General features: G+C 45.0%; 1 protein-coding gene across 3 annotated transcripts in view; it reads left to right on the forward strand.

The window, feature by feature from the left end:
* The window catches only part of NBAS (NBAS subunit of NRZ tethering complex), a 1316984-nt gene that overhangs the window by 726400 nt on the left and 563332 nt on the right, over positions 1 to 27252 (forward strand). For all 3 annotated transcript variants that reach the window (XM_063915380.1, XM_063915382.1, XM_063915381.1), the window contains one exon: positions 26092 to 26321. In XM_063915380.1, coding sequence (XP_063771450.1) covers positions 26092 to 26321 — 230 coding nt within the window. The remainder of the gene's footprint in view (positions 1 to 26091; positions 26322 to 27252) is intronic.

A 27252-nucleotide genomic window follows, 5' to 3' on the forward strand; every position in this document is an offset into this window, starting at 1 on the left:
CTCTGTCTCTCCAAAGGGCCTGGTGGGGAACCTGTCTTCAGAAAAGAGCTTCCCTGTGTGTGTGGGGTGTGTCGGTACGCGTGTGTCGACTTGTATGAGGTTGAAGGCTCACCTAAGGAGGAGGGGGAGTGTATGAATGTAAGGTCTCCGTCGGTAGCGCCGACACCTGACTGGATGGATATGTGGAATGTCTTAAGTGCTAATGTAAATTTATTGCACAAAAGATTAGACAAAGCTGAGGCTAGGGAACAGTCAGGAAGTCAAACCATGTCTGTCCCAATGTCGCCGGGACCTTCGGGGTCTCAGAAGCGCACACTATCCCAAATAGTTGACACAGATACCGACACGGATTCAGACTCCAGTGTCGACTACGATGATGCAAAATTACAGCCAAGAGTGGCTAAATGTATTCGATATATGATTATTGCAATAAAAGAGGTTTTGCATATCATAGAGGAACAGGGGGTTCCTCTGTGAAAACCCCTGACACGAGGTTACACATGTATAAAGGGAAAAAGACTGAGGTCACCTTTCCATCCTCACATGAGCTGAACGAATTATGCGAAAAAGCTTGGGAAACCCCAGACAAAAGACTGCAGGTTCCCAAAAGGATTCTTATGGCGTATCCTTTCCCGCAAAAGGACAGAATACGGTGGGAATCCTCTCCTAGGGTAGACAAAGCATTGACGCGCTTATCAAAAAAGATAGCGCTGCCATCCCAAGATACGGCTACCCTCAAGGATCCTGCTGCTCGCAAGCAGGAGGTTACCATGAAGTCCATTTACACACATTCTGGTGCAATACTCAGACCGGCAATTGCGTCGGCCTGGGTTTGTAGTGCTGTAGCAGCATGGACAGATTCCTTATCAGCGGAAATTGAGACCCTTGATAAGGATACCATTTTAATGACCCTAGGGCATATAAAAGATGCTGTGTTATATATGAGGTTTGCTCAAAGAGACATTTGTTTACTGAGTTCCAGAATAAACGCTATGTCTGTTTCTGCTAGGCGAGTCTTATGGACCCGACAGTGGACGGGTGATGCCGACTCGAAGAAGCATATGGAGTTGTTACCTTACAAAGGTGAGGAATTATTTGGAGAAGGCCTCTCGGACCTCGTCTCCACAGCTACGGCAGGTAAATCGAATTTTTTGCCTTATGTTCCCTCACAGCCTAAGAAAGCGCCTCATTATCAAATGCAGTCTTTTCGTTCAAATAAAAGGGGAAGAGTATGTGTATCGTCCTTTCTTGCCAGAGGTAAGGGCAGAGGAAAAAAAGCTACACAACACAACTAGTTCCCAGGAACAAAAGTTCTCCCCGGCCTCTGCAAAATCCACTGCATGACGCTGGGGCTCCCCTGAGGGAGTCCGCTCCAGTGGGGGCACGTCTTCGACTTTTCAGCCACATCTGGGTTCACTCACAGGTGGATCCCTGGGCAATAGAAATTGTTTCTCAGGGATACAAGCTGGAATTCAAAGAGGTGCCCCCTCACCAGTCTTTCAAATCGGCCCTGCCAGCTTCTCCTTCAGAGAGGAAGTTAGTGTTAGATGCGATTCAAAAATTGTATCTTCAACAGGTGGTGGTCAAGGTTCCCCTACTGCAACAAGGGAGGGGATATTACTCAACCCTGTTTGTGGTCCCGAAACCGGACGGTTCGGTTAGACCCATTTTAAATTTAAAATCCCTGCACCTATACTTGAAAAGGTTCAAGTTGAAGATGGAGTCACACCAGGGCGGTCATCGCCAGCCTGGAAGGGGGGGGGGGGGTTTATGGTATCCCTGGACATAAAGGATGCGTACCTTCATGTTCCAATATATCCACCTCATCAGGCGTACCTGAGATTTGCGATACAGGATTGTCATTACCAATTTCAGACGTTGCCGTTTGGGCTTTCCACGGCCCCGAGGATTTTCACCAAGGTAATGGCGGAAATGATGGTACTCCTGCACAAGCAAGGTGTCACAATTATCCCATACTTGGACGATCTCCTCATAAAAGCGAGATCTCGAAAGAAATTACTGAACAGCGTGTCACTTTCATTGAAGGTGTTACAGCAACACGGCTGGATTCTCAATATCCCGGAGTCGCAGCTGGTTCCTACGACTCGTCTGACCTTCTTGGGCATGATTCAGGACACAGAGCAGAAAAGGGTTTTTCTTCCGACGGAAAAAGCTCAGGAACTCATGACTCTGGTCAGGAGCCTGTTGAAGCCAAAACAGGTGTCAGTGCATCACTGCACTCGAGTCCTGGGGAAGATGGTGGCATCATACACAGCCATTCCCTTCGGCAGGTTCCATGCGAGGACCTTCCAATGGGACCTACTGGACAAGTGGTCCGGGTCACATCTACAAATTCATCAGCGGATCACCCTGTCCCCCAGAGCCAGGGTATCTCTCCTGTGGTGGCTGCAGAGTGCTCACCTCCTAGAGGGACGCAGGTTCGGCATTCAGGACTGGATCCTGGTGACCACGGACGCAAGCCTCCGAGGTTGGGGAGCAGTCACACAGGGAAGAAATTTCCAAGGTCTTTGGTCAAGTCTAGAGACTTGTCTCCACATCAACGTCCTGGAGTTGAGGGCCATATACAACGCCCTACGTCAAGCGGAGGCATTACTTCGCGACAAACCAGTTCTGATCCAGTCAGACAATGTCACTGCAGTAGCTCATGTAAACCGCCAAGGCGGCAAAAGGAGCAGAGTGGCAATGGCGGAAGCCACCAGGATTCTTCGCTGGGCGGAGAATCATGTAAGCGCGCTGTCAGCAGTGTTCATTCCGGGAGTGGACAACTGGAAAGCAGACTTCCTCAGCAGACACGATCTGCATCCGGGAGAGTGGGGACTTCATCAGGAAGTCTAAGCGCAGATTGCAAGTCGGTGGGGACTGCCCCAAATAGACATGATGGCGCTCCGTCTCAACAAAAAGCTAAAAAGGTATTGCGCCAGGTCAAGAGATCCTCAGGCGGTAGCTGTGGACGCCCTGGTGACACCGTGGGTGTTCCGGTCGGTCTATGTATTTCCTCCTCTTCCGCTCATACCCAAGGTGTTGAGAATAATAAGACAAAGAGGAGTGAGAACAATCCTCATTGTTCCAGATTGGCCACGAAGGACCTGGTATCCGAATCTGCAGGAGATGCTCACAGAAGATCCGTGGCCGCTTCCTCTAAGACAGGACCTGCTGCAACAGGGGCCCTGTCTGTTCCAAGACTTACCGCGGCTGCGTTTGACGGCATGGTGGTTGAACGCCGGATCCTAGCGGAGAAAGATATTCCGGATGAGGTCATTCCTCTGCTAATAAAGGCTAGGAAGGATGTGACATCTAAACATTATCACCGAATATGGCGAAAATATGTTTCTTGGTGTGAGGCCAGGAATGCTCCTACGGAAGAATTCCATCTGGGCCGCTTCCTTCACTTCCTACAAACTGGAGTGAATTTGCGCTTAAAATTAGGATCTATTAAGGTTCAGATTTCAGCCTTATCCATTTTCTTTCAAAAGGAATTTGCCTCTCTTCCCGAAATACAGACGTTTGTGAAGGGAGTACTGCATATTCAGCCTCCTTTTGTACCTCCGGTGGCGCCTTGGGACCTTAACGTGGTGTTAAGCTTCCTTAAGTCACATTGGTTTGAACCACTCAAAACGGTGGAGTTAAAATATCTCACTTGGAAGGTGGTCATGTTGTTAGCCTTAGCTTCCGCTAGGCGAGTTTCGGAATTAGCGGCTTTATCTCATAAAAGCCCCTATCTGGTTTTTCATATGGATAGGGCGGAATTGCGGACTCTTCCTCAATTCCTACCTAAAGTGGTCTCATCCTTTCATATGAACCAACCTATTGTCGTGCCTGTGGCTACGCGTGACTTGGAGGATTCTGAGTCCCTTGATGTGGTCAGGGCTTTGAAAATTTACGTGGCCAGAACAGCTAGAGTCAGGAAGACAGAAGCACTGTTTGTCCTGTATGCAGCCAACAAGGTTGGCGCTCCCACTTCAAAGCAGACTATTGCTCGCTGGATCTGTAACACGATTCAGCAGGCGCATTCTACGGCAGGATTGTCGTTACCAAAATCGGTTAAGGCCCATTCCACTAGGAAGGTGGGCTCTTCTTGGGCGGCTGCCCGAGGGGTCTCGGCACTACAGCTGTGCCGAGCTGCTACTTGGTCGGGGTCAAACACCTTTGCAAAGTTCTATAAGTTTGATACCCTGGCTGAGGAGGATCTCCTGTTTGCTCAATCGGTGCTGCAGAGTCATCCGCACTCTCCCGCCCGTTTGGGAGCTTTGGTATAATCCCCATGGTCCTTACGGAGTCCCCAGCATCCTCTAGGACGTTAGAGAAAATAAGATTTTAAACCTACCGGTAAATCTTTTTCTCGTAGTCCGTAGAGGATGCTGGGCGCCCGTCCCTAGTGCGGACAGCTTCTGCAAGACTTGTATATAGTTTTTGCTTACATAAGGGTTATGTTATGGTTTCATCGGTTTTGGACCGATGCTATGTTGGTTTTTCATACTGTTAACTAGATAGTGTATCACAAGTTATACGGTGTGATTGGTGTGGCTGGTATGAATCTTGCCCTTGGATTAACTAAAATCCTTTCCTCGTACTGTCCGTCTCCTCTGGGCACAGTTTCTCTAACTGAGGTCTGGAGGAGTGGCATAGAGCGAGGAGCCAGTGCACACCCAGATCCAAAGTCTTTCTTAAAGTGCCCATGACTCCTGCGGAGCCCGTCTATCCCCATGGTCCTTACGGAGTCCCCAGCATCCTCTACGGACTACGAGAAAAAGATTTACCGGTAGGTTTAAAATCTTATTTATATATATATATATATATATATATATATATATATATATATAAACAAAAACAATAACCAATTGCGCTTGGTATAACTTTAAAACACTCAGATTTTAGTATTTCCAGTAGCTGTTCTTCCACGGTGTGGATTCTTATAACTGGTATCACCTGCAAGTATACCCTCACACCAGAGAACACACCCGAACAAAAAGACGGCCAGAATGGCCTAAATTAGATATGATACCAATTTGTTTTTATTAAAAAACATTTCTCTATCGTCCTAAGTGGATGCTGGGGTTCCTGAAAGGACCATGGGGAATAGCGGCTCCGCAGGAGACAGGGCACAAAAGTAAAGCTTTTACAGGTCAGGTGGTGTGTACTGGCTCCTCCCCCTATGACCCTCCTCCAGACTCCAGTTAGATTTTGTGCCCGGCCGAGAAGGGTGCAATTCTAGGTGGCTCTCATAAAGAGCTGCTTAGAGAGTTTAGCTTAGGTTTTTTATTTTACAGTGATTCCTGCTGGCAACAGGATCACTGCAACGAGGGACAGAGGGGAGAAGAAGTGAACTCACCTGCGTGCAGGATGGATTGGCTTCTTGGCTACTGGACATGAAGCTCCAGAGGGACGATCACAGGTACAGCCTGGATGGTCACCGGAGCCACGCCGCCGGCCCCCTCACAGATGCTGAAGCAAGAAGAGGTCCAGAATCGGCGGCTGAAGACTCCTGCAGTCTTCTTAAGGTAGCGCACAGCACTGCAGCTGTGCGCCATTTTCCTCTCAGCACACTTCACACGGCAGTCACTGAGGGTGCAGGGCGCTGGGGGGGGGCGCCCTGGGAGGCAAATGAAAACCTTTAAAAAGGCTAAAAATACCTCACATATAGCCCCAGAGGCTATATGGAGATATTTACCCCTGCCTAAATGTACTAAATAGCGGGAGACGAGCCCGCCGAAAAAGGGGCGGGGCCTATCTCCTCAGCACACGGCGCCATTTTCTGTCACAGCTCCGCTGGTCAGGAAGGCTCCCAGGTCTCTCCCCTGCACTGCACTACAGAAACAGGGTATAACAGAGAGGGGGGGCAGAATAAATGGCAATATATTAATATAAAAGCAGCTATAAGGGAGCACTTAATCATAAGGCTATCCCTGTCATATATAGCGCTTTTTGGTGTGTGCTGGCAGACTCTCCCTCTGTCTCCCCAAAGGGCTAGTGGGTCCTGTCTTCGTATAGAGCATTCCCTGTGTGTCTGCTGTGTGTCGGTACGTGTGTGTCGACATGTATGAGGACGTTATTGGTGTGGAGGCGGAGCAATTGCCAAATATGAGGATGTCACCTCCTAGGGGGTCGACACCAGAATGGATGCCTTTATTTGTGGAATTACGGGATAGCGTCAACTCGCTTAAGCAGTCGTTTGCCGACATGAGGCGGCCGGACACTCAATTAGTGTCTGTCCAGGCGCCTCAAACACCGTCAGGGGCTGTAAAACGTCCCTTGCCTCAGTCGGTCGACACAGACCCAGACACAGGCACTGATTCCGGTGGTGAAGGTGACGAATCAACCGTATTTTCCAGTAGGGCCACACGTTATATGATTTTGGCAATAAAGGAGATGTTACATTTAGCTGATACTACAGGTACCACTAAACAGGGTATTATGTGGGGTGTGAAAAAACTACCAGTAGTTTTTACCGAATCAGAAGAATTAAATGACGTGTGTGATGAAGCGTGGGGTGCCCCGATAAAAAACTGCTAATTTCAAAGAAGTTATTGGCTTTATACCCTTTCCCGCCAGAGGTTAGGGAGCGCTGGGAAACACCTCCTAGGGTGGACAAAGCGCTAACACGCTTATCAAAACAAGTGGCGTTACCCTCTCCTGAGACGGACGCACTTAAAGATCCATCAGATAGGAGGATGGAAAATATCCAAAAAGGTATATACACACATGCAGGTGTTATACTACGACCAGCTATTGCGACTGCCTGGATGTGCAGTGCTGGGGTAGTTTGGTCAGAGTCCCTGATCAAAAATATTGATACCCTGGACAGGGACAATATTTTACTGTCGTTAGAACAAATAAAGGATGCATTTCTTTATATGCGTGATGCACAGAGAGATATCTGCACACTGGCATCACGGGTAAGTGCTATGTCCATTTCGGCCAGAAGAGCTTTATGGACACGACAGTGGACAGGCGATGCGTAGAGGAGTTATTTGAGGTCGGTCTATCGGATTTGGTGGCCACGGCTACGGCCGGGAAATCCACCTTTCTACCTCAAGTCACTCCCCAACAGAAAAAGGCACCGACTTTTCAACCGCAGCCCTTTCGTTCCTTTAAAAATAAGAGAGCAAAGGGCTATTCATATCTGCCACGAGGCAGAGGACGAGGGAAGAGACAGCAACAGGCAGCTCCTTCCCAGGAACAGAAGCCCTCCCCGGCTTCTACAAAAGCCTCAGCATGACGCTGGGGCTTCGCAAGCGGACTCGGGGGCGGTAGGCGGTCGTCTCAAAAATTACAGCGCGCAGTGGGCTCACTCGCAGGTAAATCCCTGGATCCTGCAGATAATATCTCAGGGGTACAGGTTGAAATTAGAGACAGAGCCACCTCGCCGTTTCCTGAAGTCTGCTTTACCAACGTCCCCCTCAGAAAGGGAGACGGTTTTGGAAGCCATTCACAAGCTGTATTCTCAGCAGGTGATAGTCAAGGTACCTATTCTACAACAAGGGAAGGGGTATTATTCCACTCTATTTGTGGTACCGAAGCCGGATGGCTCGGTAAGGCCTATTCTAAATCTGAAGTCCTTGAACCTGTACATAAAGAAGTTCAAGTTCAAGATGGAGTCACTCAGAGCAGTGATAGCGAACCTGGAAGAAGGGGACTTTATGGTATCCTTGGACATCAAGGATGCGTATCTCCACGTTCCAATTACCCCTCACACCAGGGGTACCTCAGGTTCGTTGTACAAAACTGTCACTATCAGTTTCAGACGCTGCCGTTTGGTTTGTCCACGGCACCTCGGGTCTTTACAAAGGTAATGGCCGAGATAATATTTCTTCTTCGAAGAAAAGGCGTATTAATTATCCCATACTTGGACGATCTCCTAATAAGGGCAAGGTCCAGAGAACAGCTAGAGATGGGTTTAGCACTATCTCAAGAGGTGCTAAAGCAGCACGGATGGATTCTGAATATTCCAAAATCCCAATTAATGCCGACAACTCGTCTGCTGTTCCTGGGGATGATTCTGGACACAGTTCAGAAAAAGGTTTTTCTTCCCGAAGAAAAAGCCAAGGAGTTATCTGACCTGGTCAGGAACCTCCTAAAACCAGGAAAGGTGTCTGCACATCAATGCACAAGAGTCCTGGGAAAAAATGGTAGCTTCTTACGAAGCAATCCCTTTCGGCAGATTCCATGCAAAGGGATCTGTTGGACAAATGGTCAGGGTCGCATCTTCAGATGCACCTGCGGATAACCCTGTCGCCGAGGACAAGGGTATCCCTTCTGTGGTGGTTGCAGGAGGCTCATCTATTGGAGGGCCGCAGATTCGGCATACAGGATTGGATCCTGGTGACCACGGATGCCAGCCTGAGAGGCTGGGGAGCAGTCACACAGGGAAGAAATTTCCAGGGAGTGTGGTCGAGCCTGAAAAAGTCTCTTCACATAAGCATTCTGGAACTAAGAGCAATCTACAATGCTCTAAGCCAGGCGGAACCTCTGCTTCAAGGAAGACCGGTGTTGATCCAGTCGGACAACATCACGGCAGTCGCCCATGTAAACAGACAGGGCGGCACAAGAAGCAGGAGGGCAATGGCAGAAGCTGCCAGGATCCTTCGCTGGGCGGAGAATCACGTGATAGCACTGTCAGCAGTATTCATCCCGGGCGTGGACAACTGGGAAGCAGACTTCCTCAGCAGACACGACCTTCACCCGGGAGAGTGGGGACTTCATCCAGAAGTTTTCCACATGCTATTAAACCGTTGGGTAAAACCAATGGTGGACATGATGGCGTCTCGCCTCAACAAAACACTGGACAGGTATTGCGCCAGGTCAAGAGATCCGCAGGCAATAGCTGTGGACGCGCTGGTAACACCTTGGGTGTACCAGTCGGTATATGTGTTTCCTCCTCTGCCTCTCATACCAAAGGTATTGAGGATTATACGGCAAAGAGGAGTAAGACTAGTGGCTCCGGATTGGCCAAGAAGGACTTGGTACCCGGAACTTCAAGAGATGGTCACGGACGATCCGTGGCCTCTACTTCTGAGAAGGGACCTGCTTCAGCAGGGTCCTTGTCTTTTTCAAGACTTACCGCGGCTGCGTTTGACGGCATGGCGTTGAATGCCAGATCCTAAAAGGAAAAGGCATTCCAGAAGAAGTCATTCCTACCTTGATAAAGGCAAGGAAGGAAGTCACCGCGAAGCATTATCGCCGTATTTGGCGAAAATATGTTGCGTGGTGCGAGCAGCGGAGTGCTCCGATGGAGGAATTTCAACTGGGTCGTTTTCCTACATTTCCTGCAATCAGGATTGTCTATGGGTCTCAAATTGGGATCTATTAAGGTTCAAATTTCGGCCCTATCAATATTCTTCCACAAAGAATTGGCCTCAGTCCCTGAGGTCCAGATTTTTATCAAAGGAGTACTGCATATACAGCCTCCTGTGGTGCCTAAGGTGGCACCGTGGGATCTAAATGTAGTTTTAGATTTCCTCAAATCCAATTGGTTTGAACCACTAAAGAATGTGGATTTGAAATATCTCACATGGAAAGTGACTATGTTACTGGCCCTGGCTTCGGCCGGGAGAGTATCTGAACTGGCGGCTTTGTCTTATAAAAGCCCTTATTTAATTTTCCATTCGACATAGGGCAGAGCTGCGGACGCGTCCGCATTTTCTCCCTAAGGTGGTATCAGCGTTTCACCTGAACCAGCCTATTGTAGTGCCTGCGGCTACAGACGACTTGAAGGACTCCAAGTTGTTGGACGTTGTCAGAGCCTTAAAAATATACATTTAAAGGACGGCTGGAGTCAGAAAATCTGACTCGCTGTTTATACTGTATGCACCCAACAAGTTGGGTGCACCTGCTTCTAAGCAGTCGATTGCTCGTTGGTTTTGTAACAAAATTCAACTTGTACATTCTGTGGCAGGCCTGCCACAGCCTAAATCTGTTAAGGCCCATTCCGCAAGGAAGGTGGGCTCATCTTGGGCGGCTGCCCGAGGGGTCTCGGCATTACAACTCTGCCGAGCAGCTACGTGGTCAGGGGAGAACACGTTTGTAAATTTTTACAAATTTGATACCCTGGCAAAGGAGGACCTGGAGTTCTCTCATTCGGTGCTGCAGAGTCATCCGCACTCTCCCGCCCGTTTGGGAGCTTTGGTATAATCCCCATGGTCCTTTCAGGAACCCCAGCATCCACTTAGGACGATAGAGAAAATAAGAATTTACTTACCGATAATTCTATTTCTCGGAGTCCGTAGTGGATGCTGGGCGCCCATCCCAAGTGCGGATTATCTGCAATACTTGTACATAGTTATTGTTAACTAATTCGGGTTATTGTTTAGGAAGCCATCTTTCAGAGGCTCCTCTGTTATCATACTGTTAACTGGGTTTAGATCACAAGTTGTACGGTGTGATTGGTGTGGCTGGTATGAGTCTTACCCGGGATTCAAAATCCTCCCTTATTGTGTACGCTCGTCCGGGCACAGTACCTAACTGGAGTCTGGAGGAGGGTCATAGGGGGAGGAGCCAGTACACACCACCTGACCTGTAAAAGCTTTACTTTTGTGCCCTGTCTCCTGCGGAGCCGCTATTCCCCATGGTCCTTTCAGGAACCCCAGCATCCACTACGGACTCCGAGAAATAGAATTATCGGTAAGTAAATTCTTATTATAGAATTCCATAAATTCATATGAACATTTTTTTTCACAGATAAAAGGTTCCATACATTTATATAAACATTCTTAAAAGAAAAACATCCAGATACAGTCAATAGGTTTTCTGTTCAAGCCTTTAAAGAACACCCTCACCCTTATAGGTGTATATTCTGTAGGGTGTATTAATGAACTAGATAAGAGACCGTAACGGATTCGACCCAACGCGTTTCGTCAGAACGACTTCATCAGGGGTTTCTGTATGGTATCACAAAAAAAGGAAGGAACAAAGGCCTTCATGGATTTAAAACATCCATAGCCCATATATATAGGACCAACTTTTAATAGAGATGGATAATTCACCCAGAATGGTTGTAGGATGGTAAAACCAAGCATAAACGCATACGCCTTTAAGGGTATTCAGCTAGTTAATGAACCTGGTTGCAGACTCTTTTCAGTTTTTATGCAGGGTCTGTTAAATTTGAACCTGCAGCCACCAGGAAAGAGACACAAGTAACAGCCACATCCAAAATGAGTCATTTTGGATGTGGCTGTTACTTGTGTCTCTTTCCTGGTGGCTGCAGGTTCAAATTTTTTGTGATACCATACAGAAACCCCTGATGAAGTCGTTCTGACGAAACGCGTTGGGTCGAATCCGTTACGGTCTCTTGTCTAGTTCATTAATACACCCTACAGAATATACACCTATAAGGGTGAGGGTGTTCTTTAAAGGCTTGAACAGAAAACCTATTGACTGTATCTGGATGTTTTTCTTTTAAGAATGTTTATATGAATGTATGGAACCTTTTATCTGTGAAAAAAAATGTTCATATGAATTTATGGAATTCTATATGTTTTTTAATAAAAACAAATTGGTATCATATCTAATTTAGGCCATTCTGGCCGTTTTTTTGTTCGGGTGTGTTCTCTGGTGTGAGGGTATACTTGCAGGTGATACCAGTTATAAGAATCCACACCGTGGAAGAACAGCTACTGGAAATACTAAAATCTGAGTGTTTTAAAGTTATACCAAGCGCAATTGGTTATTGTTTTTGTTTATGTTATTCTTTGAAAGTTCGCTAACAGGGACTTTCTCCATATTGCTGCTGGTGGGTTGAGCGCGGGGTGGAAGACATTTTTTTGTATTTATATATATATATATATATATATATATATATATATATAAAAATAAATCCAAACAGTCCACTTACTGGAACTTACAGGGATGAACCAGCACAGCTTTGCACATAGCCAAACACCTAATTAGTCGACCTGTTAGCAGCATAAACATATAGCAGCATGGATATAGTCATAGACCTGACTCAGGGTAAACATCATATACAGTACTTGCAGCATGTCACAGTCATGGACGAGTCAAATTATTATGACCACCAGCTAATAGCCAGTGTGCATCATGGACAGCAGCTAGACGAAATGCAATACTAATGTGCGGCATTATGTGTATAAGGTGTATTACAGTACTTTGTGGCGTAACGTATAGATAAGGCACTACTGTGTGGTCTAATGTGAATAAAGAGAAATATGGTGTGGTGTAATGTGAATAAGGGGCACTACTGTGAAGAGTAACGTGGTACTACTGTGTGATGTATCGTGAATAAGAGACACTATTGCATGATATAATATGAATAAAGTTGCAGTACTGGGTGGTGTAATTTCAACTGGGGGTATTATTTTGTGGCCATGCCCCTTCCCAGGAACCAAATGTGCATACTGTTTCTATTTAAAATATAGGGGGTAGAAGCACCAAAATTAGCACTGCCATGGGTGAGGGGTGATGGTGCTGAGAAAGGGGTACAGGGTCAGAGGTGGAACTAGCGTCTGTGCAAGGGGGCACCAGCCCAAATCTTGCCTAGGTCATCATATTGTTTAGGGCCGGCTCTGCATGTAGTGCACCCGCAGTTTCCACATCGTTAATTCGCAATAGTTCCATTGGTCCAGTCACGATCCATCTTCACCACAGCAGCACGCGAACAGTTCACAAACTGCGCTGTTTCAGAAATACTGCCACCCTGCCGATGTCAAATGTAAGTGGTGGTCTTCATAATGTGTCTTGACCGTGTATACTATATATATATGGAAAAAGCACTAAGTGCTGCAGAGTTTCTTACTCTGTTCTCTGCAGCACTTAGTGCTTTTTCCAGTCATGTTTTACACGAGCAACGGCAATACATCCTGATGACGGAACTAGGTCTTGAAACGAGCCGTTGAGATTTTGTCATGCTGCACATTTAATCATTGTATGTCTATGGAATTTGTCATGGATCATTAAAATCCTTTTTTTCAGTAACCTGGAGTGACGTGCTATTTGCTTATTCAGCAATAGAGGGACTATATATATATATATATATATATATACACACACACACACACACACACACTGTATAGATATGGTTCGAAACAATGGGCTGGCACTCATAGGTTTTTAAAAACGTATGAGAGCGCCGTTCAATTGTTTAGAACTATTGATTCATGGTGCCCCCGTGATTGGACTGGATCGCCAAGGTATTTATTGAGTGCCGACACTCTTGGAGATATATATATACAGTGGGGCAAAAAAGCATTTGGCAGCCACCGATTATGCAAGCTGACCCACTTAAAAAAGATGAGAGAGGTCTGTAATTTCCATCATAGGTACACTTCAACTGTGAGAGACAGAAAAAAAAAAAACCAGGAAATCACATTGTATGATTTTTAAACAATTTATTTGTATATTCTTGCGGAAAATAAATATTTGGACAATCAAAAAGTTTTGCTCAATAATCTGTAATATAACCTCGGTTGCCAATTACAGAGGTCAAACGTTTCCTGTAGTTCTTGACCAGGTTTGCACACACTGTAGCAGATATTTTGGCCCACTCTTCCATGCAGATCTTCTCTAAATCTGTCATGTTTTGGGGCTGTCGCCGGGCAACACGGACTTTCAACTCCATCCACAGATTTCCTATTAGGTTGAGGTCTGGAGACTGGCTAGGCCACTCCAGGACCTTGAATGCTTCTTAGGGAGCCACTCCTTAGTTGCCCGGGTGGTGTGTTTGGGGTCATTGTCATGCTGGAAGACCCAGCCATGTTCCATCTTCAATTCTCTTACTGACGGAAGGAGGTTTTTGCCCAAAATCTCACGATGCATGGCCCCTTTCATCCTCTTCTTAATACGGATCAGTCGTCCTGTCCCCTTTGCAGAAAAGCAGCCCCAAAGCATGATGTTTCCACCCCCATGTTTCACAGTCGGTATGGTGTTCTTGGGATGCCATTCATCATTCTTCTCCCTCCAAACACGGCAAGTGGAGTTTATACCAAAAAGTTGGAATTTGCTCTCATCTGACCACATTACATTCTCCCAATCCTCCTCTGGATCATCCAGATGATCACTGGCAAACTTTAGACGGGCCTGGACATGTGCTGGCTTAAAAAGGGGGGGACCTTTCGGGCGCTGCAGGATTTCAATCCATGACGACGTAGTGTGTTACTAATGGTAACCTTTGTGACTGTGGTCCCAGCTCTCTTCAGGTCATTGATCAGGTCCCCCTGTGTAGTTCTGGGCTGATTCCTCACCGTTCTCAAGATCATTGATACCCCACGAGGTGAGATCTTGCATGGAGCCCCAGGTCGAGGGAGATTGTCAGTGATCTTGTATTTCTTCCATTTTTTTATAATTGCGCCAACATTTGACCTCTTCTCAGCAAACTGCTTGCCTATTGTCGACTAGCTCATCCCAGCCTTGTGCAGCTCTACAATTTTGTCCCTGGTGTCCTTAGACAGCTCTCTGGTCTTGGCCATGGTGGAGAGGTAGCAGTCTGACTGTTTGAGGGTGTGGACAGGTGTCTTTTATACAGATAAGCAGTTCAAACAGGTGCCATTAATACAGGTAACGAGTGGAGGATAGAAGAGCTTTTTAAAGAAGAAGTAACAGGTCTGTGAGATCCAGAAATCTTGCTGCTTGGTAGGTGTCCAAATATTTATTTTCTACAAGAATAGACAAGTAAATTGTTTAAAAATCATAGAATGTGATTTCCTGTTTTTTTTGTTTTTGTTTTTTTCACAGATTCTGTCTCTCACAGTTGAAGTGTACCTATGATGGAAATTACAGTCTTCTCTCATCTTTTTAAGTGGTTCAACTTGTACAATCGGTGGCTGTCCAAATACTTTTTTTGCCCCACTGTGTGTGTGTGTGTATGTGTATATGTATATATATATATATATATCATACTTACCTACTCTCCCGGAAGCTGTGGGAGGCTCCCGTTTTTTGGGGGTAGCCCCCCGCACCCCGGAAGAGTGGGCAGGTCTCCCGCATCCTGCTCGCACCCTAGTGATGCGAGCAGGATGGAGAGATTACCTCCCGCAATCGTGGGTCCGTCGGGTGGGGAAGGGGTTAAAATGACGCATATTGCGTCATTTTAGCCCCGCCCCCTTCCCGCGGACCCGCGAATCGCGGCATTTCCCGATGCGGGGGCGGAGCTTAGTGATGTCACAGTCCGGCCCCGCCCCTCCCGAAGACACGTGCAGCGTCTCCTCTCCGGGCTTCTCCCGGAGAGGAGAAATCAAATGTAGGTAAGTATGATATATATATATGTTATAATATCTTTGTATACCATGATCAAAATTACAGCTCAATGACACATACTAGGAGAATTGATGCTCACACTGTATACTTGAACATAATGATAACAAAAATGTGACTTTGTTCCCACTACAGACCCCGACTGGTGTAACATAAGTAAAATCCATTTGTTTGTTTGTGTTTTCTTTATGTTTGAAAGAATTTCCCTTAAATGCACATTCAATATAAAAGCGATGAAGCATTGTAATTTCAAGTATGTAGAAAAAGTCTGGTAACCTTTTGTGTCACAGTGAGAGCCTAGAACAATGCCACACAGAACAAAATGGGCAACAATCTGAACTTTTAATAGCGAAGCTTTTCATTTACACTGGGGAAAGTGCGTTCTTTAAGCTGTCACTCAGTACCTAAACCTTAACCAATTGCTTTTAAATGCTTTTGACAGAATGAAAAGATAAGTATTCTATCTAGTGTAACTGGCTTTTCCCACTAAATGTTTTTTTTTCAGTATTATTTTTTATTAGCGGTCGTGCTGCTAACAGGTTGCACGTAACTTCAATGTTTGGATTTTCTGGCATGTCATTTAAAGATTTGGGGGTAATCGCAGAACCTGCGTGTTCACATCTCAATTTAGCTTCTTAGTCTCCCTAAGCACAGCAAGACTTAATCCCTGTGAGTATTTGTGAAGAGGACTCCTGGATGTGAGGTTTTTTTCATGTCTGCTTACAGCTGGACACAGGGAAAGGAAAGCTTGTGGTTATGGCTGATATAGGCAAGCTGTTTAATAACTGAGCCGTATTCCTAAACAAAAAGTCTTCACATTCAGCCTAGATGTGATTCACCTGTACTTTCTACTACAATAGAATTCTACCTTGTCTGAAAAGAGGGCTTATGTTATACAGTAGGAGGTTATATACTATCTATCTATCTATCTATCTATCTATCTATCTATCTATCTATCTATCTATCTATCTATCTATCTATCTATCTATCTATCTATACACAAACACACACACACCCACAAAATGTTTAGAGGGCACTAATCCTTTTAGTTTGTAAGACACTTTGATTGGGAAATTTATTAGCGACAATAATACCTTAAAACGTCCTTAGGGGGTTATTCAGATTGCATCGCTAATCAATGCGATCGCAATAACTCCGGCCCCGGCACCAGTGCACGTGCGCAGGTCCTGCCCTGCACGACCAGCCAATGCGATCTGATCGCATTGGCAGCGAACGTCTCTGCCTGTCACGTTCGTGGGGCAGACGGTGGGCGACGATGGGGCGTTGCAGGGACTGGGAAAACAGGCAGGTCAACTGCTTTTTTCGGGGATGCTGCATGACATCACACGCAGCCCCTCAGATGAGAAAAATGGCGGCTGACCACCTGCATACGCAGCGGCTGCACGTTGTCATCCACAGTCGCTGCACCGCACCCGCTGGGCAGGCCATTCTGTATGCTGGGCGGCCTTGCCCTGCTATGGGCAGCCCCCAGCATGTGAAAAAAAGGATTGCACATTCTGCTTTTTAGCAGAATTTGCAATCTGTACTGAATAACCCCCTTCATACATAAAATCACCCAGACATGTAGCAATTCCCTTTAAAACCGTATCCTTAATGTATTTGACATACGAACAAAGCTTCTTACAAAAAGGTATAACAATTGTTAAAATCTCAGTACACATGTCCACATTGAACGCCAGTGGATTATTACTGCTCATTTGGATGTCCTTAAGGACAAGCTCTGTGGATAATCAGATTTCCAGCTGAGTGTGTGAATATTGCGCTTTTGGGGGGTCATTCCGAGTTGATCGCTCGCTAGCAGTTTTTAGCAGCCGTGCAAACGCTATGCCGCCTCCCACTGGGAGTGTATTGTAGCTTAGCAGAAGTGCGAACGAAAGGATTGCAGAGCGGTGGCAAAAAAAATTTGTGCAGTTTTAGAGTAGCTAAATACCTACTCAACGCTTGCAATCACTTCAGACTGTTCAGTTCCTGTTTTGACGTCACAAACACGCCCTGCGTTCATCCAGCCACGCCTGCGTTTTTTCGAACACTCCCTGAAAACGGTCAGTTGACACCCAGAAACGCTCAATTCCTGTCAATCACTCTGCGGCTAGCAGTGCGACTGAAAAGCTTCGCTAGACCTTGTGATAAACTACATCGTTCGTTGTAAATTTACTTTGCGCATGCGCAGAAGTGACTTTTTTGCCTCATCGCTGCACAGCGAACGAAAGCAGCTAGCGATCAACTCGGAATGACCCCTTAGATCCTATGCATTTCATCCTACGGACTTCATCAGTGGGTAAATCAATACACAGATTCAACTTTAACCACTGGCCTGTCTATAATGGGTGCATTCTGTGCAGTGCACACGGGGCCCTGAGTCCAGAGCAAGGTTACATAAAAATCTGATTATTTATTTTATATAAATAAAAAAAATCAGATTTATTTGATTTACTGTAAATCAGTTTTTATTGATTTAAATAGGATTTTTTTATTAACTTTTTTTACGTAAACTGTTTAATTTTAGATGTTCACACCATGTTTTAGTAATACATGAACATTTTTTTAAGTGAGAACAGTAATAAATTAACACAGTAATAGAATAAATACACACTAAACAGTTGCATCAAGAAGTACAATTAGGCTCTGATTTTCTCTCAATCAGTTGTTTGAGTCTGAGTCAAACATGTACATGTCTTTGTCCACGTCCTCACGTTTGTCCTCAACAGAAAAGGCTCTGTAGCATGCAACCAGCTTAGCTGCTTCTTCACTTCCCAATCTGTTGCGTGTTTTGGATTGTTCAAAACCATACATTGAAAAAATCCTTTCAATTCCTGCACTTGATGAAACTGCGCTGAACATCTGCTTCAGAAGACGTACTGTCCACTTCAAACATGTATGGTGCAAATGGTTTCATGGATGCACGAAATTTGATGATGACCGGCATAATTTGATGATGAGCAAACTCTATAGCAGTCTCAATTTCAGCAGGACTAGGCTTTTTCTCCTGTACATAGGATCAAGCAGATAAGCCAGCAAGTGGGCATCTCTGAATGCAAATTTAGCCCTTGCCTTTGCCATCTTTACTAGTGTGCTGTGGTGTACACTCTCTTCAAGATCAGGTAACAGCTTCTTCCACACTTGTACGACCTCACTGATTGTGCAGTTGCGTCTTTGTGCACGATCCAGGGCTACAGCTACAGGTTTCAGTCGAGCCAAATAATCTTCAGCACTCCGCCTAATACCAAAGTTATTAACTTTGTTAATAATGTCTTGTGGGATATCATCTTTGTTTTCATCACATACTGTAACAAGAATGGGACAGTTTTTCAGAAAGGACTCCAAACAGTCTGCCATAGTATTCCAGCGTACGTCACTTGGTAGCATATACTTGGTAGAATCTACTATACATCATCCATTATTCTCCCCAACTGAGCTAAAAAAAAAAAAGGACTGCCCCCACCTACACGTCTATCTCTTTCTAAGCACAAGTTGTAGTTTTTTTACATTTTGATTTAATAATTTGATTTAAATAGTTGATTTAATTATTTGATTTAAATAATTTGATTTAAATCGTGCAACCCTGGTCCTGAGGGTGCGCACACTGCACCCATTTTTTTTAATATATTTTTTTTAATACTTACCTTACCGGAGTCCCACGCCGACGTCAGCAGCGCAGTAGAGAAATCACTAGGAAAATGGTCGCCGCGCCATTTTCCCTGTGATCTGCGCATATACAGTGGAGTCTGAGCCCTCTAGTGCTCAGACTCTCCAGCGCTGCCGGCAGTGATGAGGGCGCCTGGACGGAGAAGACTTGACACTGGCCTCCTCTTCTCTTAAAGCGCCCCTGACATTAACAGACTGTTCACACATCTATTTCCAAATAGGCTGAAGCCGAATACAGTCAAATGGTGGCGTTAAACCTCTCATCCACTGCTGAATATATTGGAAGTACCTCAAATTTAGCCAAAAAGCACAATGTGCAAACAAAGCTCCCCCATGTGATTTCTCCGTGTATATACAGCTGTTTACCAAAACATTCAACTTAAATAATGAATATGGTTATAAAGTGCAGTCAGCTTTAATTTGAGGGCATTTGCATCAAATTTGGAGGAACTATTTAATATGTACTGTAATTCCCTTTTTTTCAAGAGACGAAACGTAATTAGACATTTGACTCCTATTCCTTTGTTACTTCTTTATCAATTAAGCAGACAATGCGGGGGGGGTATTCAATTGTTTGAAAAGTCAGTTGGGTCAGTTGTTCTTCCTGTCTATCTGATAGACAGGAAAAACAGACACCCAACCGAATTTTCAAACAATTGAATATCTCCCATTATGTCTGGAGCTAATACTATATGTGGCATTTGCATTTGGAAGTTGTTGCTGTAAGCCCACAACGTAGCTAAAGGAGCTCTCAATGCAAATGCACATCATTGAACTGCAAAAAGGAAAAACAATCCATCAGAGAGACAGTGGGAACCTTAGTAGTGGCCAAACCAACCGTTTGGTAAATCCTGAGAAAAAATAAACAAACTGGTGAGCTCAGCAATACAAAAATGCCTGAGCATCCAAGGAAGACAACAGTGGTGGATTATTGCAGGATCCTTTCCATAGTACAGAAAAAAACCTTTACAATGTAGTGCCAAGTGAAAAACACTCTCCAGGAGGTAGGGATATCATTATATCCAAGTCTACCATAAAGAGAAGACTGCACAAGAGCAAATACAGAAAGGTCAACACAAGGTGCACATCATTCAGAATCCTCAAGAATAGATTAGACTGCAAAAAAAAAAAAACTCTAAAAAGCCAACCCAGTTCTGCAACAGCGTTCTTTGGACAGATGAAACTAAGATAAACCTGTACCCAAATAATGGGAAGAAAAAAGTATGAAGAAGGCTTAGAATGGCTCATGATTTGAAGCTTAGCACTTTTTCTGTATACACAGTGGAAACAGTGTGATAGCATGTTCCTGCATGGCTTGCAGTGGCACTGGGTCACAAGTGTTTATAATGTAACATAAGACAGAAGCAGCTGGATTCATTCTGAAATATACAGAGCTATAGGGATGTAGATATGATCCTGGTGGTCAGCGTACCGATGCCGGGATCCCAGCCGCCAGAATGCCGGCAGGGTGCCACGGACTATTTCCACTTGTGGGTGTCCACGACACCCACAGAGTGGGAATAGCATCTGTGGCGAGCCACCAAGCCTGCAAGGGACTTCGTTGCGCTTGCCCCCTACCGGCATTCTGGCGGCCGGGATCCCGGTGTCGGTGTCCTGACCTCCGGGATCCCGACCACCAGTCACTCGATTCCAACCCGGGCAATACAGTCAGTAAAGCTCATAGGACGTCACTTCACAATACAGATGGACAATGACAGAAAAACGTACTGTGAAAGCAACCAATTAGTTTTTTTGAGGCAAAGAAGTGAAATAAACTGCAATAGCCAATCATCTGATCTCATCCTGACTGAGCATGCGTTTCACTTGCTGGAGACAATACTAAAGGCAGAGAGGACCACGAACAAACAACTGAACAGAACTGTGGTAAAGGCCTGGCAAAGCACAACAAAGGAGGCAGAATTTGGTGATGTCCATGGGTTCTAGACTTCAGGCAATCATTGCCCGCAAAAGATTCTCAACAAAGTATTAAAACTAAACATTTTACTGTATTTCTGAAAATGATTATTAGTCCAATTACAGATAAGCCTGAGAATACGTGACTGTGTTTAAAAATGGTTGCAATTCCTAAACATTTCATTATGTGAAGTTGGTCAAAGCTGAGAGAGGTTGGTGGTCATGATGGAATAGCAGAGAATAGATTGTTCATTCCCCATGTCTGTATTAGTGTGCCATTGGAGGAGAGGCTGGAAGTTGTAGTGTGAACAGCAGAGGAAAAGTGCTCATTGCTAGTGTCTGTATTGGTGATTCAGTGGAATAGTGAGTAGGGCCCCGGGTGTGAGTAGAGGCTGCGGGATAAGATGCTCATTGCCTGTGTCTTTGTGATCCAGTGAGTGTGGCCCATGGCAGTAACAGTTATAGGAGTAGGTGGCGATTTCCTGTGTCTTTATTGGTGGGTCAGTGGTACAGTGAGTGGCACCCAGGGTATGTATAGCAGCAGAGATCGGATAGTTGCTCTTGCCTTTATGTTATGTGTCTTCATCAGTAGCTTAGGAAAGTTTTTTTTTTTTTGCACTTGTTGCACCCAAACATACTAGGTTTATCTGCTTACAATCGCTAAACTCATCCTTTGTGCTGGTCGTGACGTAAATAGTGCCATTTAGGTGGTCAAATGGGTCACTCTAAGCTCATTTCAGCTCACCACGTCTGGTGCTGGTAGCTGTTTGCGTCCGAATTAAGCAATAATTGAATTGCTCTGTTGGGCGCCATCTAGTGGCTGTTGGCGCGCTAAATAATTGAATTTCCCCAAAATGTATAAGAGTAAAACTTGTTTATTCTGTAACCTGTGTCCTTCCCTGGACCAACCCGGCTTATTTTTCAGGGACCCTTTCACACCGAGCCGTGACCCTGGTTAATGCTGCGCTGTGGAAGGATAACTCCTAGTTAAGACACTGTCACCTGCATGGGATGCCCTACTATAACAATGTATTCAGTTCAGGAAACTTGATTTTCAGGTTGAATAAAATTAGTTGTCTTATTGTTGTAGTCATTTTGTTTTAAACAGCAACAGTTCTACATGAAGTCTAAGCTGTGTCATTTTTTCAGGAGGTTCCTGTACAGTAGGTCGCAGAATTCCTGCTACAAATCGTTTTTTTTTTTTTTTTTTTTTCTTTATTGTGTGGCTGATTTATATGGATTACACTGCCCAAAACTGCTGAGCCAGTCAGTTAGGAAACTCTTTGGTGATCATGTGATGTCAGCCGAAAAAAGGGGCGCGGTGGGACGTTATAAACATTGTAAAGATTTCCTGCAAACTGCTGTACAAAATAAAATATTGTGATTGTATTTGCCATGGTAATCACCATGAGAAGACTGTAACTCATTAATAGCAGATTGAATTAAAGCTCTACCGAAAAGTAGATAACCCCATGGGCTGTCTTACAGTATGTCAAAGTGATTTATGTAAAAAAAAAATAAGTACATATCATTTTTATGTGAGGTTGAACTTTTTATCCAAGAATTTAATGTATTTTGATATGTATATCCGAAGTTTTGTTTGTATTGCTTTTTTTTAACTAAATACTAGTTAAAAGCCAGTCAAATTTACACCAGGGCCGATGTAGCCAAGTAGTTAATGGGTATCAAAACATTACTGAATTTAGATGGACAAATAACAATTTCACTGTCTACTCTTCAATAGACCGCACAACGCTGTCCTAGCTTGTCAACTACTAAGCATACCTCCCAGCTGTCCCGATTCTCACAGTACAGTCCCGTTTTTTTGTGACTATCCCACTGTCCCGCTGTGGGCGGGGTCAGTTAGGAGGGCCCCTGGCACTCTCTGCCCTGGTTCGCACAGCGCCTATTCACGGGAGATAGAGGGACCGGGGGCAAGCCAGCAGCTCACAGAGCGCTGGGCATGCCCCATCAGTGAGAAAAACGGCGGCATGGCTCAAGATTGTGGTACTCTCGCAAAGGCCTGCCCCTTTCCCATAGACCACGCTCTCTTTTTGGTCACAAGAGAGTCACGCTTTTCTGGATACAGATGTTGGGAGGTATGCTATAAAACCCTGAAACCTCTACACATTTCCGTTTATTATCTGGCCTCATTAGTCACGTGCAGACCTTCTGAGGATCACCAATCTTTAATGATCTTATACTAAACTCAGCCCAATAAAGAGTCAGCTTAGCCATACTCCCCAGTCCAATCACAGACCATGACAGTGAAGGCAGATAATGAACCCATTGATAGAAAAAGTGTGGCCTCATTGAGTGATGTATTGTCCCACATGTGACCACTTAACACAGAACCTCCCACACACATACATTTATATAGGTATTATTTAACTTGCAGTGATTTCCTGGCACAGTGTTTAGCATCGTTGTCTCACAATACTTGGTTCTTTTGTTATATTTACACCTTATGGGATATTCAATTTGCCCCGAAGAGACATCGGGAGTAAAAACTCCTGATGATTCTTACGGTTTTGCGTTCGGCCTTTCCATTTAATCGGCTGCTAAAAGTGCAATTTCACCCGAAAAAACACACAGGTTCAGTGAAACCTATGTGTTTTCGGGTGAAATAGCCCCATTTTTGGATGAAAACGGGGCTGTTAGCGGTGATTTTGCTTCCCTGATAAGCCGTGGCTTATCGGGGCCAATTAGATAGCCCCCACCGGCGAGACTTATCACCCGACAGTGACGGGGCTAATTGAATATCCTGGTTAGACTATGGGGAATTTGTATGTTCTTTCAGGGATTGTACGGACTTCCTGTGGATGCTCCCATTTCGTACTATAAAGTCCAAAAATATATTGGTAGATTAATTAGCTTGTAAAAAACTGGGGCCTTAGGGATAAAGTTACTAAGGTGGGAGTTTTTTCAGAACTTAGCAACCAATCAGATTTTATCTATTATCTTCTAGAAGCAGCTACAGTAGTTAAATGTTCCACCTTAGTAAATTTACCCATAAATATGTATGTCTTTGTGATAGGGAATTTAGATTGTTAGCTCCAATGGTGCATGATTACTTAGGTTAGCAACTGATCATGCCCAGGTTGGCTCTCTTTTGAAGTACTTTTGAGTCCTATTCAGTAGCAGGACAATATGTAATGAATTATTATTAACAGGTCACTCGAGGCTATTGGCTTATACCTATTTGCATTTATTTCTCACTACAAGTTAAGTATGATCATGTTCGCTCTCATCAGTGCAACTTGCTAGCCTTATACTGTGCTTAGTGCATCGTGTACCTCTGCGCTCATTTACAGTTACACCAGTATGTTTTATCCTTTAGCAGCGGTCAAAAACCTAACATCATGTTTCCATGCTGCAGAGCTTAATAAATGTGCCTGATTACATAATCATATAACATGTGGCTTCCTAATGAGCACAGCCAGTGCTGACTACAAACCTCATCCACAGTGATCACTCTTAACGCACAACACCAGTGTTACAGACATTACAGATTAAAGCAGCGTAAAGTGATTCAAAGATAGAATTACAGAATATATTGTGGGTAATTACACACACTTGTGTCTTACAGTATATTGCATGCATTGTGCTGTAAGTACTAAACTCTTAATAGTCCAGTTATATATATATATATACAGTGGGGATCGAAAGTTTGGGCACCCCAGGCAAAAATTCATTTAAATGTGCAAAAAGAAGCCAAGGAAAAATGGAAAAATCTCCAAAAGGCATCAAATTACAGATTAGACATTCTTATAACATGTCAAAAAACATTTTTTTCATGGGTGTCATATTCAAATGCTTAATCGAATGATAAAGAGGGACTAGATATTAATATCATACATAACCTAATCTATGATGATGGATGTATGCAAATCTCTCTAAAGATGATTAGAAGCAGATTTATAGAGAATTTCTACAAAGGATAAAAATGCTTCTTGTCAATCACTTTCCAATGAAATCTTCATTGCGAACGGGATCGCAGCGGCACAATGACGCATGCGCAGTTGCCAATAATCACTCCGTAGTGTGAACATCGGCCATATCGAACAAACATGAATCAGGTCCGAAGACAGGAAAATGATAGGGGTGAGCTACACCATGCATTGCTATGCTTTATCTCTTCATTTATAGTAATTCCTTTACACTAAAAACCTTCATTTGAAGTACTTAGTACTCTTTGGGCCTGACTCAGAGATGTACGCACTGCTGATGTTGGACGTAGGGGAGCGATTTTTTTCTAGCGCACGTGTCCTGATTATGTCTGTGCAGGTGCACGCAGGGAGAATTGTACTGACAATGTAGTGGGCAGTTACAGGGCTTAGCGCATGCACAGAGATGGTCCGCCGCGTGGGCATATTATGGGAGTGCCACTGGCATGTCAGTGAAAGTGGTTGTGTACTCAGACGCATGACTTCTCATATAGGAGGCCATATACACGGACGTAGAAACTTCACCTGCCATGGGGCTGGCTCAAGTGTTGATGGCTTTACCGATGGTGGCATCTAAGGGCACACTAATCAGGGCATTAATACGTGTACAGATGCTGAAAGGGATCTTGTACAGGTAGACACATGGATGTACACAACGGAAGGACTTTGTCACAGACGAGCCACCACTAGTAGACGCAGCTGCGGGTGTCCAAATTTGAACCAGGCCCTGTATGAGAATTAAGATGAAAAACAGAGTAAATAGTGCACAGCGCGGGACTCGTAGCAGGCATCTCGTGCCATATGGTGTATGGGGGGTTCACTACGATATGCCGGCGGTCGGGCTCCCGGCGACCAGCATACCGGCGCCGGGAGCCCGACCGCCGGCTTACCGACAGTGTGGCGAGCGCAAATGAGCCCCTTGCGGGCTTGCTGCGTTCGCCACACTACGGGCACGGTGGTGCGCTATGCGCGCCACGGTATTTTATTCTCCCTCCAGGGGGGTCGTGGACCCCCACGAGGGAGAATAAGTGTCGGTATGCCGGCTGTCGGGATCCCGTCAGTCGGCATACTGAGGACCACCCGTATGGGGACATAGCTGTATGCTGGTCCTTACTTTAGGTGGAGTGTGCTTACGCTGTACAGTATATTAGTCCCAGCATTTGGTGGTGTTTGTCTTTACACTAGTGCTTTCTTTAGGCAGAGTTGGTTTATAATGTATTCTGGTCCTTAATGGCAGTTTGGGTTTATATGTTCTTTTATACGATGGTCTTTACCTTTGGCTGAGTTTGTTTCTACTAACTACTGATTTTGTTGTTTGCTAAATGTCTGTTTTACTACTTTCCAGGCCGACCCAAATGTGCTCGTCAGGATGGTTACAAGCTATGTCTCTGATTACGCCAATGCCAACTGGCCAATAGAGCTGTTGCCCCTGATTGAACAGCTGCACTATTACAATGAGCGGCTGGTGGACTTCACTCAGGCTCAGATCCTCCAAGGTCTTGGCAAGGGAGTGGATGTGCAGAGGTTTTCCAAAGACAGCCAGTACAAAACGGAGACTATACTAGGACTTGCTGAGTGAGTATTACATGGATATTCTGTGTTCTATCATATATACATATATTTATATACACAAGGGGTGTACAGTAAGTTTCCAGGTGCACAATATTTACTAAGTGAACATTACGTTTTTTCCCAAAGTGTTCGCCAGAGGGGTTTAGGCAAAGTTGCATGCGTTCAAACCACTTGTCGAGGCATCTGAACTAGTCCGAAGCAGGTATATCTTCTACATGCTGGATGAAGGTCTCTAATGCAGCTTCCGGTGACGTAATAGGAATCTCACGCATCTAGTGCTTGATTTGAGGGAACATGAAGACATCACGGGGTCCAGGTATGGGCTGTATGGCGGATGACCAAGCTCCTGGATGAGTTCATGGCCAGAAAATTCACCACTTTCCTGGACTTGTGGGCAGGTGCATTGTCATGATGGTGAAGGGCACTACAAGCGCCAGTTCTTGGATGGCGCAAAGAAATAGCTCCCATCACTTGCGGCAGGCATTGTTTGGCGTTCCAGTCCCCAGTAACGGTGACCTGCTGCGGGAGTGGTACAGTAGCTACATGACCAGTCTAGACCACAAAAACAACTACGATCTGCTTGGCTGCGCTGCTCTCATATTGGAACTTCTGTGGCGGTGCACCTCCAACTGGGGTCCACCGTTGTTTCGTTTCGGGGTTGAAACTGTAGATCCAGAATTCATTGCCACTGATGATCTCCCAGACAGAGTTTAAGCAACCACCATCAATACTGGCTAACATGTTGCCGCACCAAGTCATTCGAGTCTCCTTCTGCTCTTGAGTCAGCTGCTGGGGCACCTAGCTTACAGAAACCTTGCTCAGGCCAAGATTTTTGTGGAGTATCAAGCGGATGATCCCAATGAGATTCCTATCTCCTCCTCTAACTGATTTACAGTCACCCTGGCATCCACCTCAACTATGGCCTGCACGGTAG

Source organism: Pseudophryne corroboree, chromosome 4, assembly GCF_028390025.1.
Source record: "Pseudophryne corroboree isolate aPseCor3 chromosome 4, aPseCor3.hap2, whole genome shotgun sequence".
Classification (NCBI taxonomy): Eukaryota; Metazoa; Chordata; class Amphibia; order Anura; family Myobatrachidae; genus Pseudophryne; species Pseudophryne corroboree.